The sequence below is a fragment of the Chelmon rostratus genome, chromosome 19, assembly GCF_017976325.1.
Source record: "Chelmon rostratus isolate fCheRos1 chromosome 19, fCheRos1.pri, whole genome shotgun sequence".
NCBI classification, from domain to species: Eukaryota; Metazoa; Chordata; class Actinopteri; order Chaetodontiformes; family Chaetodontidae; genus Chelmon; species Chelmon rostratus.
Window position 1 is genome coordinate 126,826 of NC_055676.1, and position 17,321 is coordinate 144,146.

At 41.8% G+C, this 17,321-nt stretch overlaps 1 protein-coding gene across 1 annotated transcript; it reads left to right on the forward strand.

The window, feature by feature from the left end:
- The first annotated feature begins 2,026 nt into the window (after window positions 1-2,026).
- On the forward strand, window positions 2,027-12,755 carry sptlc1 (serine palmitoyltransferase, long chain base subunit 1). The gene is made up of 15 exons (XM_041960139.1): window positions 2,027-2,091; window positions 3,276-3,383; window positions 3,470-3,564; window positions 4,664-4,757; window positions 4,856-4,928; window positions 6,208-6,340; window positions 6,535-6,664; window positions 6,855-6,944; window positions 7,885-7,992; window positions 8,207-8,302; window positions 9,277-9,373; window positions 9,586-9,640; window positions 9,921-10,038; window positions 10,411-10,484; window positions 12,028-12,755. The coding sequence occupies exons 1-15, from the start codon at window positions 2,038-2,040 to the stop codon at window positions 12,119-12,121; spliced, it is 1,419 nt and encodes a 472-aa protein (XP_041816073.1). The 5' UTR covers window positions 2,027-2,037; the 3' UTR covers window positions 12,122-12,755.
- The last annotated feature ends 4,566 nt before the right edge of the window (window positions 12,756-17,321 follow it).

Consider the following 17,321-nt stretch of genomic DNA (forward strand, 5'->3'; position numbering starts at 1 on the left):
AAATGCTCCCTTTTTTCTCCTATAAGCACTCCTTAATGAACTCTCCATCAGAAAATGCCTTGCATCTTTGTCGATTTTGTGAGAAATTACAAAGCGTGTCCTGACGGCTGCATCTCTGTGGATGCAACGTTTTCTAAAAAGTCCTTGCTGGCTTTGCAGTATTGTTTGCAACGCATCAGACTCCTGTGCATGCACTTCATCAGACAGATTCTTGTATTTATCCTCATGTTTGGTCATGTAGTGGCGATTCAAATTTTAATCTTTTAACACAGCGATAATAGGTAATTAAAATATTAATCAAACGTGGTTAATGTGATTTCTGCTCCTTACCCTCAGCGCACAGAGGATCATCAACTGTCATCTGTGAGGCATGCACGATGTTTGTTTGAAAACGAATGAACTAAAATAAAATGCATTTCAGTTAAATGCTCATTAATTATTTTCAGGAACCGCATCAGAGCGATGAAAAAGCCGCGGGTTGCCGACCCCTGGCGTAGAGGATAGCAGAGGCTACCACAGAGTCATAAAAAGTCCTGAGCTGGGGTCTGCACACTCTGAAGGACCATAGTCATTATTGAAATATGTACTGGAGTACAGAGACAAAATGTGTCCAATGACCAAATACATATGGACCTAACTGTAGGTGTGTACTCTCTCTTCTGTAATCTCAACCTCATGAAAATGTTAAGGAAACATTGGCTTTTGAAGTGTTATGTCCTTTCCAGTGTATTAACCTTAACATCTTTGTCTACCACTCCCAGTTCTCTCCAGCGTTGACAGGCTTGACCCGACTCAAACATCTAGCCTATGACATTGTTTGCTTCTGGCAGTGGAATGCTCTGACTGTAGCATTACTTGTGGTGCTGAGTGTGAATGTTTTTGCTGTCATTGTATGTATCAGCAGTTGACTCACACTTGTGTGTATGTTTGGAGATGTTTTGAGCAGTGATCATCCAGTGAAGTTTATTGAGTACTCACAGCCAGGTGTTCAGATCTTCTTTATTTACTGCTGTTGCAGTGGAAGAATGCAATGGCTATTTTGAACACTTGTTGCCTTCTTTCTGCCATCTGTCTCCCCCAGTAGAAGGTCAGATGAGTTTCCTTGAGGACTGTCCATTAAAGGAAAAACTCTACCATTTCCCTGGATATATTACATGATAAATTGTTTTTTTGAATGCAGTGCAATTTGTTTATTTTGCTCAATTGTCCAAACTTCTTTCTTGGTTTAAATATAGCAGTTTTTGGCATTCATGGATATTCACTTATTGGGCAAGTTTTTGTTATTGTCTTAACTTTAGGATTTGAGTAATTATGACCGATAGAACAATGCGTATGTAATGTAAATCAGTGGTGGAAGAAGTTATCAGATCATTTACTTAAGTAAAAGTAACAACATCGCAGTATAGAACTCTGTTACAAGTAAAAGTCCTGCATTCAAAATGTTATTTATGTATAACTACAAGTATGACCATGAAAATACACTTGTAGTACAACAAGTAAAACTAGCCTTCATGCAGAATTGCCCATATCAGAATAATGTATATTACTCGATTATGATTGATGTATTAATACAGACATTGATTTAATGTTGCAGCTGGCAAATAGGAGCTATTTTTAGTATACATACTGCTCGGTAGCTTGTGAATTTCACCCTGGTGATCGTCTTATGTACAATATTACACAATTTATGTGTTGATGATAATATGAATTATTGAACAGAAACTGCAAAGTAACTTAAGTTAACTTAAGTTAACTAATGGAGTAGAAATAAAAAGTAGTTGAAAACAGAAAAACTCCTCCAAACTCCTCCTCCTCCATATTCTTCGTCCTTGCTTTTTCGTAACTTTTTTTTTATTTATTTCATTTAATTCAGCGATTTATTTGCATGTTTCAAACAGGACTGTCAATAGTTTTGTAGTATTTACACGATGAAGGCTTAAGGTAGATTGTATTTTATGGACCGACATTCAGGTGAACTATTTTTCTCTTGGAACGTAAATGCAGCATTGCTGATGACGTTGCGGGAGGAAAATAAACATGGCGTCCGGACAGCAATGGGTGTTGGTGGAAATGGTGCAAGCATTTTATGAGGTAAGAGTCTCCTCTCTACAACTCTGTCAGGTAGAAACATTTACTGACCTTTCCCAGTAGTTTTCTCATATGCGTAGCTCCACGTTGATGTTTTTTTTATTATGTCCTAGGCTGATAATTGAAAACTTCTCCCTCAGGAAGAGTCCCTGTCTTGGGAGAGGTTGTTTGACAGTCTCACAGCCAATCGTCTGTTGTGCGGAAGCTGTTCTCTGTGGTACTGTTCACGCAAGGACCAGTCAAAGTGAAGTCGCAAAATAACAAGGAAATTAGCTGTTCCTTGAAAACCCTTAACTTATGGCAAGCTATTTTAACATTTAATCACACCACTCTCCTGGGTATCAAAATGTAATTTTTCATCCCATCTAAAATTGAAAGCCCGAGACACATAAATGGCATAGTGACGCCGTTTGGCCTAGGAAGAATGGCGTTGTGGCTATTGTGAGTGACAGCGGTAGTGGATATCTAAAGTGTTCTTTTCGACTAGAGAGAACTGAAATACAGATATCTGCTAAATATATCCAGTCCAGCTCTTGAACGTTAAAATAATGGGACACTAACGAGGCAGACGACTGTCGTTGACACCCAAGGGTTTGCACCCTACCCCGCCTTAATGGGGGATCGTTTGCCTCACAATAGTTATACCATCCTTGGTTTTGGGGGTTGGCCTCACTCAGGGGATAAATACTTAAACCTAACACCATTTAATTGGACTAGAGCTGTCCTATCTATTCTGGTGCGCATGAACTGATGAAGCCTGCTCGGATGAGAGGCAAAACGTCTTCTAATACAAACTGACGAGGTCCAGTTGTGAACGATTGAATATCCTAAAGCTTACAATGACCTGGATGAATGAGAATATTCACAGGCTTATTATAACGGTGTTTCGCAGACATCCAGAGCAATTTACAAAACAGAATTCTACTCAATAATGCGCGAGTTATGTATTGGGCAGTATTTGGTTTGATTTAGTGTCAATATTCTACTATATTCAGAAAATACATATTAGACTTTTTGTCCTGGAGTTCTTTCCATCATTGTCCCTTGTCCGTAAATAAAAGGAAATCTTACTAATGTCAATACATGTTGGTTTGGATCATATGGAGCATTATTTTACATAGTGGGGAGATTCACACTCATTCAGCAATATGACAGCAAAATAATCATTATGTCTTTGTCTTCCTCAGGCTCCTGCGTACCACCTGATTCTGGAGGGGATCCTCATACTGTGGATCATCAGACTTCTATTCTCTAAGACCTACAAACTTCATGAGACCTATAAACTGACAGAGAAGGTAAACTCAGCACAGCAGTGATAAAACTAAAATGAAGAATGTTCGTATGTGTCACCAAACAGCTGTCATGTGGTTTCATGTTACAGGAAAAGGAGGACCTGATTGAGGAGTGGCAGCCAGAGGCTCTTGTTCCCCCTGTGTCCAGAGACCATCCCTCCCTCAGCTATGATGTTGTCACAGGGTAAAACACACAGGACACCCCTCTGCTTTACTCCTTTTTGTTCTCCATCATCATACCTGGGTTGCGGGCGGATAAAATGCAATATGAAATTACCCTGTAATGCAATATTTATATGAATGGTTCAGAACAGAATTTATATTGGCAATTTGAAAATAGTATCAAATGTCATTATATTAATAAAGTTCTTGAAGAAAAAAACAGAATTTGATAAAATGAATATGGTAAATTTGTGCGGTTTATCGTAATTGTGTCTAATTTAGTGGTAGTCCCCACACTCCTTTACACATTGTCATTGATATAAATGGGGTGAACAAAATAATAGAAACACCTGTCCGTATAGCATACTACAGCTCAACTCAGCTATCACCACAGGCTACAGCCTCCAAAATGACCACGCAGCTGAATCAATACCTCTCTAAAACAGTCAACAAAAAACTAGATTTTGTAACCGTTTATCATGGTAGGGTGTGTTGCAGGTTTGTTTGTGTGTATGCTCCTGTGCCGGCAATAGCTGTGGCTGGAGGCACCTGTTTTCAGGTTGTCCATTGGTCCTTAAGTATGTACATATGGCTCTCTGTTCCATTCTTGAATTCTTTGAATGCAACATCTCAGAGAGGGAATTTCATTACAACTGGTACAAACTTCCACTTCGACTCAATGTTTGAAACCTAACATCACCCTGCAACAAAAAAATCTAACTTTGACAACAATAAAAGAATGATGCTCACTGTCTGTGGACATTGTAATTCATCCAGGTCATGGTATTTCTAAGGTTTTTCCAAAGGGTCTTCTAGAACTTCAAACAAGTCTAGTCACCCTTTGGAAAAACCCTCGAAGTGTTGCTCATTGTAATAGATTACCTACCTTTTTTTTTACTTTTAGCAATTTGAATGTGCCAGTGAGTGGATGTTATTACTTCAGTGAACTTAGTTGAGAATCAGTGGCTCCCTGAAATTAGGAAAAATTGCACACAACACAGTGGTGGAAAATGACTAAAAATGCACAACACTGGTATGGTCCTTATACAATCTAAACTCTATACACTGCTATAGTGTGTTCTATTAAGCTAAGTATTAAAATACACTTTTTTCCATTACAGACCTCCCAGCCATAAAATCATAATCAATGGAAAAGAGTGCATTAACTTTGCATCATTCAACTTCCTGGGTCTCCTGGACCATGAACGTATTAAGGTCAGTATTTATTATTCAAGCTATTGCTGAAATTTCTTCATTTGTACAGCAAAAAGAATCAGTGTATGAGTGCAACTGTGAATAAATTCTCATTACAGCAAAAAGCTTTGGCATCACTGAAGAAATATGGTGTGGGCACATGTGGTCCAAGAGGCTTCTATGGAACATTTGGTGAGTGAAAAATTATTCTCTGCTCTTTTTCCTCTGATAACATGCCACTATCTGATATCCAGATAATTCAGTAGACTGTAGTAAAACACAGTGGCTGTTAATCATAAATTGAAAAGTTTGCTCAACATATTAAGTTTGCTTGGATAGTCTGGCCCCAGTATCTGTCAAAGGGATGCAACCTAGTAAGAGGTAAGATGGGGCCAGCTGGTGGCAGCCACCAGTGCCAACAGGAACGGACCTGTTTACTGCTGTTTAAGTCTTGCAGGGTTTTCCCTACATGGAGCCATCTGTGGTGCACTGCCAGTTTCACCTTCACCTTCATCTCAGGAACACCTTGAGGGAATAGCTTCAAATTTGGCAGAAATGTTCACTGGCCATTTCACAATGGCCATAACTCAAGAATTAATATGCTAATTATGACAAATTTTCACACAAATGTCTCATAGGATAAAATGAAGTGATGGCATTTTACATCCAAAAGGTCAAGATCAGCAAACACTTTTCTGGCCATTATTCAACACAATAAGTCAGGACAGAAGGGGAGACTGCTGTGTTGAAGATGTGTCTGAAGGAATTAATGTTTTGCAATTTGTAGCTTCTTTGCAACAACATCTGTATTTGAAGCATTGTAATCCTCCACAAGCTCATTGGTTTTGCTGATACTGAGCTGCAGGTAATTGTTGTTGGACCATGTGATGAAGCTGCCTATCAGTCCTCTGTACTTCTCTGGGAAAATAGTCTCTCAGAGAATCATTTTTCTCGCTGGAAATTACTCACTGGCATTGTACATGTCAATGTAGGGATTCATTCATTTCATTAACAAATACACTTTTACTGAATTAATTCAAAGTCTTCACTACATATATTAGTCTGGTCAGACATGGATGTAAACTGCAACTTGACTGGTTGGTGGAGGCATACAATCACAAGATGGTAATTCTAGTTTTGAAAGGTTTAAACCTGTGTCTCCAATGTGCATGTACATGCCATAGAAACAAAACAGAGAGTGGCTTGTGAAAACAGACCTTTAGAGCACAGTGGTTATTAGGCTACAGTTGTAGGGATAATAATCATATTTAGAATGAGTGTCTTTATTATTAATACCCAGCATTAATAAAGGCTCCCTTATAAACTGATTGAATCACGTTAAGTTTTGCATTGCAAGAAGCCAGTGTGTCCCCTGCAAGCCTGAATATGTTCTGTCATTGTAAATACAAATTAATGGTAAAGTCTGGTGTAACTTAGTAGTTTCAGCTGCTTTCCTATTTCCCTCACTCAGATGTTCACCTGGAGCTGGAGAGTCGTCTGGCAAAATTCATGAAAACAGAAGAGGCCATCATCTATTCATATGGCTTTGCAACCATTGCTAGTGCAATCCCTGCCTACTCCAAGAGGGGGGACATCATCTTTGTGTAAGTACTGCCTCTGCTCAAGTGCCTAGAGTAATATTAAATCAGGGTTCAGTGATCAGAGTTGAAAACACACCATCCAATCACTGTAAATTAGGCTCAGTTCCTCAAAGATTCAGCACAGAAAAACATGTCTACCACGTATTCCCTAGCTTTGTGTTTTTAATTTTCTGTTGTGTCCTTGGTTGTGTGTTCAGGGATGAAGCAGCTTGCTTCTCCATCCAGAAGGGTCTTCAAGCATCTCGCAGCTTCATTAAATACTTCAAACACAATGACATGGAGGATCTGGAGAGATTGCTCAAGGAACAGGAGCTGGAGGACCAGAAGGTTTGTATAGGATTGTTTAGTATGAGAAGAACAATTGGAGGTGTGCTCTGTGATTTTCACAAATGTAACCCACATTGAACTACTAATTGTATTTTTATGTTTTTCATTCAGTTGTTTTAATGAATGCCATAGATGTTATTGTCCCTCTTGTCAAAGTTCTGTATACTAACATACTTTGTTTCTCTTGCAGAATCCTCGCAAAGCACGAGTGACACGGAAGTTCATTGTAGTCGAGGGGTTGTACATCAACACTGCAGACATCTGTCCTCTCCCTGAACTGGTAAATATAAGAGTAATGGGCCGCAAAGCCAGCAATTTATTCTCATCAATAAACCTAATCTCCTTGATTTGTAAACTGGCCAAGTGCATTTGCTGTCAACGAGCCTGATTATCATTCATATCCATAAAGTCGTGGCAGGTGCCGGGTAACAATCTGCACACAGGACAAAAAAATGCCTGCATAATTCTAAATCTGATTTTCAAATCATGGACATGTCAACATTTCAACCACAAATGGGTTTACTCAGGTAAAACACAGTTTTCTTTATTTGTGTTTTCACTAAGCATTGTTAACATTCATCTCAACAATGATTTTTGAGACAACATCATTTTTTTTCTCCTTTTTGTGCAGTCATGGTTTTGCAGACCTGAACATGGCTTATTTCAAAATGAAATGAACAATAGAGAATGTTGTGCTGTCAATGAACATTTATTATGTACCACCTCCAGACTGATATGTAATGTAATATGTAAACATAATGGCAGTCTAATAGCAAGGAACTGCAGTTGTTCACATGATGTTGTCAACATTGAACTCTGTTGATCTTACAAACAGTTTGCACCTGATAAAACCCAAAATTTGACATGGTAAATATGCCTCTGTCCTTTTGGAGTAATTCTATACTTAGACATCCCCCTTGCCACATTAATTAATTTTTTATTTGTCCCTGTTGCTCCAGAAGTTCAGGTGTCCATGACAGCTGATCATAATTACAAAAACAGCATCACATGTCAACAATCAGCCGCCAGCGTCTCTACAGTGAGATGTCAAGACAAAAAATGAACAGCACACACAACCAGAGTGTCGATGACAGAACTGCTGCAATTCTCACAAACATGGAATTTGTACTGTGACTAATATGGCATGATTGCTCTTGGGCTGTCATAGTTCTAGATGTCTCTGCTCTATTGGTCATTTATTGTGTTTGTGTAACCTCCAGGTGAAACTGAAGTACAAGTACAAGGTGCGGATCTTTCTGGAGGAGAGCATGTCTTTTGGTGTACTGGGAGAACACGGCAGAGGAGTCACAGAACACTTTGGGGTCAATGTGAGCACACTCAACTTTAAATAATTACTGAATATTGGCATAAGCCTGCATTCTGAGATCACAGTGTTCTAGTGGGGTAAATGTCATGCAACATGACATGTGGCTTGGGATCAGTCTCTCAAATCTGAAAACATTTTGGCCAATATTTGTGTCCATTGTGTATGTGTGTCTCATGTGTGTAATAATAACATGGCACTACTTCTTCACCATGCAGATAGACGACATTGACCTTATCAGTGCTAATATGGAGAATGCTGTGGCCTCCATCGGAGGTTTCTGCTGCGGACGCTCCTTTGTCATTGACCACCAGGTAAATAGAATGAGAGTTTTATTGACACATGAATAAATGACATTAGGGATGAGCAAAGTTTAGAATAAATTGGTAATCAATCTGACTGTATCACTGCTCCACATAGTTGACACAGTCTGAGAATTTCTATCCTCACATGGTACAGAGCCACTGTATTATCACCAGACATTTTCATTTGTTAGACTAGGCCAAGCACAGGTGTACCTAATGACATTAGTGATGGCTCATTCTCATTCAGGTGAGCCACTAAGTCATGATGTCAACTGTGTTTGAAAAGTCAGTATGTAAGAAAGTCTGTTGTAGTATTGAATGATTGAGAAAACATATATGTATCTGTTGCAGGTTCATCGCATGGCTTGATTCTTAATTTGTTGTCAGTTGTTGACAAATCCATCGCATGCTATTGTGAACCAGTGTTGACAGTTAAAATGCTGATGTTGAGTTGTCGTAATGTGCATAAATGATGCTACGACTTGTCCTAATGTTTTTTTTTACCCAGCTTTTTTTACCAAATTACTGCATCTGTTTTTCTGTAGGGACATATATAATTTATTTCACATAACGTTAAGTGGGTTCCTCATAGTTTCCCAGAATAATATGTAGAATTTTGGTTTGTTACTTTTAATGTGGTAGCAAAGTTAATTGGCCTCATGCAGGGAATGGTCTCAAGCCTTTGAAGAAGTTTCAAAAAGCAGATTTTTCTAGCAGACAACAACCCCACCTGTAAAGCCAAAACAAGAGAATGTCTTCAAACCTCACTGACACTCCCTGTGAAACTGCACAAATGAAATAATGCTGATAGAGACTTATGGGGGAGAAATCACATACAGTTAGTTATTTTCTATTTTCTACTTTTTATTTAGGACAATGTAAAGGTATTGTTTTTTTCCAGCGTGATCAGTGTCAAAATATTAATCCTGATGACATCCACTGTGATACAGTAAAAAGTAAAAAAATAAGTCTGTGTGTTGTAGCGACTGTCCGGCCAGGGATATTGTTTCTCTGCCTCCCTGCCTCCCATGCTAGCTGCTGCTGCCATTGAGGCCCTCAACATCATGGAGGAGGATCCTGGTACATACTGTCTAATTTCTTTCTCCTCTATGCACTTTTCCATCTCAGGGGCATTTATTTTCCTTAACTGAAAAGAGGTCTTTACTTGAGACAAGCTGTTATTGGAGAGGGGGCTTTCAATTCCTAATTCACACTGAAAACAAGATTATTTTAGTATGAAGTAGTTCTCTTTTCAGATCTGCTCCCTATCATCTACTTCATCTGTTTTGCAGATATTTTCACTGTCCTGAGGGAAAAGTGCAAACATGTGTACAAAGCTTTACAGGGGTAAGTTCAAATTTTTTTATTTCTGTGATTACAGTTTCTATGATCACTGTGGAGTGAATTAAGACCTCTATTTATCTGTGAATTTATCTAAAAGCTCACCACTGTCGGTTCACCACTGTTCCAAGTTTACTCCATATGTGGGTAATGGCTCTTACCATGGTTCGCTGGAGTCCCAAAGCCTTAGAAATGGCTTTGTAACCCTTTCCAGACTGATAGATGTCAACGACTTTGTTATATCATATCTTCATTTTTATTTAGCCTGATTATCTATGTATGACAGAACTCCAGGACTGAAGTTAGTAGGAGAACCGTTTGCCCCAGCTCTTCACTTACAGCTGGAGAGAAGTTCAGGCTACAGAGACTCTGACCTGCAGCTGCTCCGCACCATTGTAGATTATGTAAGTCCTGTCTGTTCCAGCTGATTCCATCAAAACCAGAAACAAAATGGGTTTGCTGTTGTTGTTGTTTTTCTTTCTTTCTTCTAGTCTGAGATCTCTATTTTGTTAAAACATACACGAAAGTTCCTAGAACAAGAAACTGTCAAGAAGTACATATAACAATATCAAGATTTAACTCTTTTGCTGATTTTGACCATGCTCCTCAGGACAATTTCAACTTTTTCATGCCTTAAAGGTTGCAACTGGAACAGGAAAATCATTTGTGTGTTGTTCATTTTGTGTGCTGTAGTTTTTCATCTTTCATCTACAATAATTTAGTGTAGTGGCAGTGATTGTAATGCAATGTCTCATAATGTCTCGTTTCTGTATCAGTGTTTGGAAAGACATGTGGCTCTGACCCTTGCTCGTTACCTGGAAAAGGAGGAGCGTTTCCTCCCCCCGCCCAGGTAAGGGACTCTCCCTCACTCTTTACTTGAAACAGTGTATCAAAATGTATTATCGTGTTGAGCGTCGTCTTCACGCGTACTTTTTTATATATACAGTACAGGCCAAGTTTGGACACACCTTCTCATTCAATGCGTTTTCTTTATTTTCATGACTATTTACATTGTAGATTTTCACTGAAGGCATCAAAACTATGAATGAACACATGTGCAGTTATGTACTTAACAAAAAAAGGTGAACTCGGATGAACTTATCCTCAGAAGCAGAGTCGACTCTTGGTCTTCCTTTTCTGAGTCGGTCCTCATGTGTGCCAGTTTCGTTGTAGGGCTTGATGGTTTTTGCGACTCCACTTGTGAAGTGAAAACCATTTCAGGTGACTACCTCTTGAAGCTCATTGAGAGAATGCAAAGAGTGTGCAAAGCCGTAATCAGAGCAAAAGGGTGGCTATTTTGAAGAAACTAGAATATAAAACATGTTTTCATATATCACAAGCCACAGTGTTGCACTGGGTGACGTGTTCATTCATTGCCATGAACACACACACTGTAACGTATTTTGACTCGATCCCACACACACCATCTTAATACCAGAAATACTCACTACAGCACCAGATGTGGATCAGTCTGACACTGAAAATAGCCCCCAACAAATGCAGTATTTATACCTGTTTGAGTAACATTTGTTGAAAACTACAGTGACCAGCTGTTGTAGGAAATTGCTGAACTTTTTTTAAAAAATAAAACTATACTGTGTGCTTGAAGATTTTATGTCTTCAGTGGGAACCAACAGGCTTTAAGCTGAGTGCTACAAACAGGGAAGGGAAGGTGGATAGTATTGAGAGATAGACTAACACTGTTGGTTTTGGTCTTTTCAGGGGATTTTATGACAATAAGAAAAATAGTGAAGGGACTTCTTTAAGCGGGGTGAAATTCAGTTTTTTTATATTTTTAATTGATTTAGATTAATTTATTGAGATTTATTTTCAAATTGAAATTTAAGTATTCTGTCAGTTTAGCATGTTTACATGTACTGGAAAAGTGAGAGGAACGAAGGGCAGAGGGAATAGAGAGGTTTGAATTGATATCAGTGTGGGAAGAGATATTGGTAATTTTGAAATAATTAAATTTGCATTATGCTTGGCACATACACATTTGCATTTACACATTTTTACTATTATTAGAATTATGGCTGTTTTTATAGTAGTTTTAAACTTTGTACTTTTTTACCATTTCAAGTATTTTATTTAGTATTTATTGTTATTTAATATTCTTTCTAACTATGTGTTAAGCAACTTGTACTGCAACAAAACAATTTCCCTACTGGGATCAATGAAGTTTTTCTGAATCTGAAGGGGAAACATGAGAACAAAGACATACCTTATTCATCCATTATAAAAGCGCCAGAATTATATGTGTTAATGCAGAACATGTAAAGACCAGTGAGTTTTTTATTATGGAAATAAGTGTCAATAGAATTATTTGTGTAGATGACATTAGCCTTGACACTGCCCTTTTGTGTCTGACTGCTTCACCTGTGTGTCCTCAGTATCAGAGTGGTGGTCACCATTGACCAGACGGAGGAGGACATCGAGAAGGCTGTGTCGTGTATCAAAGAGGCAGCTTCAGCTGTCCTCAAATGATGGTGTAGTGTTTGTCACTGCTGAAGCTAAGCAGACATCACTGGCTTTAGTGAATGACTAGGTCGGACATCCCTTTTAAGGGGAACACTCTTATCCACACACTGTGAACCCTGCACACTGAACATGCCATGAGGATCTTTACTGATTAACACGTTATGTCTCCTAGTCTTGATTTTTTTTTTGTCTCATAATAATTATTTGTGTTGCTCTCATTTATGATGTGTCATAATTGTGACATGACTATGTGAAATACATGTTGCATATTGTTATGAATGTAAACTTTGGCCATCAGCTGGAGTGTTAGCAGTAGCTTCCTGCTGTGGACGATAATTGTCATCAATCACTAATAAACAAAAACTGCAGTGAAAACTAGACTTTATTTCCACAAACCAAATGACTTGTTGCTTTTCATATCCTGACCAAAGAGGAGACAGTGTACTCTTCCTCTGTGAGCATATTAACTGTACACATGGGTTGTCATTTTATGTGCCACTGGTTATTTTACCACAGATACTGAGTTTTACACCTGGATCACAGATACAGAATGTGTGTTGTTTTCTCTAGTACACAATTTCTACAACTGGTGTAAATGTAGTTGTAAGAATATGAGTCAGAAATAAATATGCACAAACTGTCTGAGCCTCAAATGCCTCGGTTTCATGATTTTGGGACCAATCGCAAGATGTGACATTAACTGATTACCTATTGTGTTATTGCCAGTTGTTATGGACCTCTGGCTTTGAATGAAAATCACATGTGGACCTTTGAGAGATAAGTTTGAGAGCCTCTGCCATAGCCTTTGCTATCAAAAATGATATATTTCTTGTGACGCTTGCAAGATTTACCATTAATAAATGTCATTCACACACTTTCACCCGCATGTATTAGCAAAAGTGAGAACGGTTTCATGTCATATGTATGAAGTTACATCCACAATTACCAGGATGTGTATGTGTAATTAAGCCAATAACTTGAATGACTAGACTTTGTATTTTTTATCAGTATCCAGGAAAGACCAAGACACAGGTATAATGTGTGTCAGGGCATTAAGCTAACATTACAGGTCCATGAAGAAGTCAGACAGGCCCAGTAGTCTGAGAATAGTATGAAGATAGCAGCTTTATGATTTGCTAACCATGTTCCTGTGGAAATGACTGATTTCAGACATGTAAGAGCCAATAGTGAAACATTAACCCTCGTATAACTGAGAACACAAATTGTTTTTGTTTTTGCATGCACAGAGTTCACTCTTGTGTGTTTCATTCCTGTCCTTTGTGTATGATTTCTTGTTCTTCATTAGTATGAAAGTAAATGAATTTATTATACAGTCTGTATAAGAAGTTGTGTAATTTCACTACTATGATAAAAACAGATCTAGAGTTTTTTTATTTGCTCTTTAAAATAGCACATTATCAAATGAAAACATGTCCCTGATAGGACAGTGTAATGCAGAGCAAACTTAACAACAAAGAACTTTTGCTTTTTTGTTTTGGCTTTCTGTTCTTACAGGTTGGCCTAAGGACTAGATCCCATTGATATTCTGAGTTTTATGTGTGGCTGGATCGGTGTTGTGCAACCAATTTGTTTCTCTCCTGTTCTAGTCAGCACCTCAATACCTCTAGAGACTTCTGTGACTTCTTCCTAATTTTCCATGACATAGTGGTTGAAATCAATTTTACTTTCCCTCCTCCTCCTGTAATACAAAATCATTCATTGATTTATTCGTAGCATACCTATTTTGCTTAATAATAAGACTGTGCAAGGCAAGTCTCTGGTTATATACACAACCAGTACCTGTTTTACCCACACATTTGAAAGATTGACTTTGGTGACTGAAAAAACAATGGTGGGTTATGAACAGTAATGAGTATTATAATGTGTTTCAAAATAATGTATGTACGCCTATATGTTTGGGCTGGTTAAGCTCCTAATATGTATGTTTTCCCATGTAAATCTGATGAAAGAATGTTATGTTTCAGAATAGACAACTTCAAAGCATGGGCAGTCTGACTTCTAGCCTTCATGGGTTGTTGAAACGACAAGGGCCGACCAGCTTCATTTTTACCGAGAGCAGAGTCCAACAGTTGGACCTCACAGGTGATAGACAGCTATTGTGCAGAAACAGGGGTGGAGTCCTTGTCGACTTTGGCACTTGGAGGACAGACAGGACAGGTTCAGCAACTCTCCAATGATGCCTTTGTGTCAGGGCTCACCCTGTGTCTGCTTAGGCCCTCTCTGATCCTGTGTCATTCCTTCCACATTCTCTCACTCACCTGTCTCAGCTCCTGTCATTGCAGCTCTCAAGCAGCGGTTCCCATCTGCAATCAGCGCCATAGGGTTCCCGACGGCTGCGCATCATCTCACTGATTGTCACCACCTCCATATAACCGGGCTCAACACTCCACTCCCTGCGAGATCGTAAACTCAGTTTCAGACTGTTAGTGATTGAGCCGCTTGCACGTTTTAGTGTCAAGTTTTTCTGAACGTTGTTTAACGTTGTTTTTTCCTCTCTGTCTGCAGTCCTTCGACCGTTCCGTCGAGATCCTGCATTCACCTGTATTCTGCCAACAACGCCAGCTGAGAATTCCACTGCCTCTGTGCTCGGCAGCCCTCGACTCCGCCGCCTTCCCTCTGCTCGGCCACTTGCCGATACCTTCCCCGTCTGTCTGTGCGCTCCGGCGCATCCAGCCCTGGACCTTGGACAGCTCCGTCTCTCCGCTGCTCCACAAGCAGCCGCTGTGGACTGACAGCTGCCCGGCGGATTCCTCAGCGAACTGAACGCTGATTCCTCTCCAGCATTCCACCCGCCACACGGAGAGTTAAGTTTTCAATAAACTCACTTAAAACTCTGATCTGCCTGTGCCTGTTCTGTGCATTCTCCTGTGGGTTCACTACCGGCAACACCTGACAGTACGATCTCGCCATCATGGACCCAGAGAACGCGCAGGCAGGTTTAGAACCTGCACCGCCTCTCCCGCAGCTACACCAAGCTGTGGTTAGCCAGGGAATCCTTCTGGGACAGCATGACCAGGTCCTGAAGAGCTTAACGGAGACCAGTCAAGCCTTGGTAGCGCAGATTAATTCCCTGACCGCTAAAGTAGCGGAGCTAGCGGTGCTTGTTTCCCAGCCACCTCCGCCGCCAGCTCCGTCCACAATTCCGCAGCCAGCCCTGCCTTCGGTCTGCGCGGGGGCCGGTCAGAGCCCTCCGATAATGCGGGAAACTTCAGTACCTGTTCCCGAGCGCTACGCGGGGGACTTGGGGACCTGCCAGGCTTTCCTCACCCAGGTGTCTCTGGTGTTCGAGCAGCAACCATCAATCTACCGCACTGAGAGGTCCAAAATTGCCTACCTGCTCGGTCTCCTCACGGGAGCGGCGTGCGACTGGGGCACCGCGATCTGGGAGACACAGGAGCCCGTCTATAACTCCTACGCAGCCTTCACTCTGGAGATGAGGAAGGTTTTCGATCATCCTTTTCGGGGTCAGGACACCGGCCGGCGGCTCACCACCCTCCGGCAAGGAGCCTGCAGCGCAGCGGAGTATGCGGTGGAGTTCCGCACCCTCGCGGCGGAGAGCGGTTTGAACGACATCTCTCTTCAAAGCGTCTTCCAGAGGGGATCGAGTGAGGAATTAAAGGATGAACTGGCAACGAGAGACGAGACCTCCTCCCTCGACCAACTCATCTCTCTTGCCATTAGGATTGACAACCGCCTCCGGGAACGACGCCGCGAGAGAGGAGCCCGTCCCACTCCGCTGACTCGAGCACGATCCTACCAACCTTCCCCAGTCCACGTTCTTCCCCAGACACCGGTGGCCACCGCTGTGGCTGCGGAGGATGAGCCCATGCAGATCGGACGAGCCCGTCTGACTCTCGCGGAGAGGCGTCGCCGTGTTGAGTCCAACTCCTGTCTCTACTGCGGGGAGGCTGGACACTACCCTGCAGCTTGCCCAGCCAAGCAGGTAAAAGACCAGGCTCACCGGTAGTCGGGGAGATACTGGTGAGCCCCACCTCGGTCCTGTCCCTGCAACAATTACGGATCTCCACCACCATCTGCTGGGGGGAGCAGCAGACCACACATGCCACCCTTATCGACTCCGGAGCGGAGGGAAACTTCATGGACCGGTCTCTGGCATCCAAGCTCGGCATCCCATCGGAGCCGCTGCCCACGCCTCTGGTGGCTCGTGCCCTTAATGGACAATGCCTGGCCCAGGTCACCCAGAGAACTGTTCCAGTCATCATCACCCTCTCAGGGAACCATCAGGAGCATGTGGCGTTCTGCATTATTGATGCACTGCACACACCCCTCGTTCTGGGCTTCCCTTGGCTACACCAACACAACCCACACATCGTCTGCGCCCAGGGAAGGATCCTGACCTGGAGCTCCGCCTGTCACGCTACCTGTCTCCGCTCCGCTCCAGCACCTGCCTCCTCAGTCTCCCTATCTCCACCCAATCCAGTGGACCTGTCCGGAGTCCCACCTGTCTACCATGACTTAGCCCCAGTCTTCAGCAAAGACCAGGCCCTTTCCCTGCCCCCCCACCGCCCGTACGATTGCGCTATCGAGCTGCTGCCTGGAGCCCCCCTACCCAGCAGTCGGCTGTACAACCTTTCCAAGCCTGAGCATGCCGCCATGGAAACATATATTTGGGACTCCTTGGCTGCCGGTCTGATTCGGCTCTCCTCTTCTCCCGTGGGAGCGGGATTTTTCTTCGTGGGGAAGACGGATAAGACCCTGCGGCCCTGTATTGATTTCCGGGGAATGAACAGTATAACAGTAAAGAACAAATACCCACTACCTCTGATCAGCTTGGCTTTCGCCCCCCTCCACGGAGCCACCATCTTCACCAAATTGGACCTCCGGAATGCGTACCACCTCGTTCGCATCAGGGAGGGCGATGAGTGGAAGACGGCTTTTAACACCCCATTGGGGCATTACGAGGTACTCGGCCTTACCAACGCCCCAGCCATTTTCCAAAATCTGATAAATGATGTGCTGCGGGACTTTCTGAATCGGATCGTCTTCGTTTACCTCGATGACATCTTGATTTTCTCCCGTAACTTGGAGGAGCATCAGCAGCACGTTCGTCAGGTCCTGGAGCGTCTGTTGCGCAACCGCCTTTTTGTAAAGGCAGAAAAGTGCGAGTTTCACGCCCACACAGTCTCCTTCCTCGGATATGTCATCTCTGCAGGGAGGATCAGGA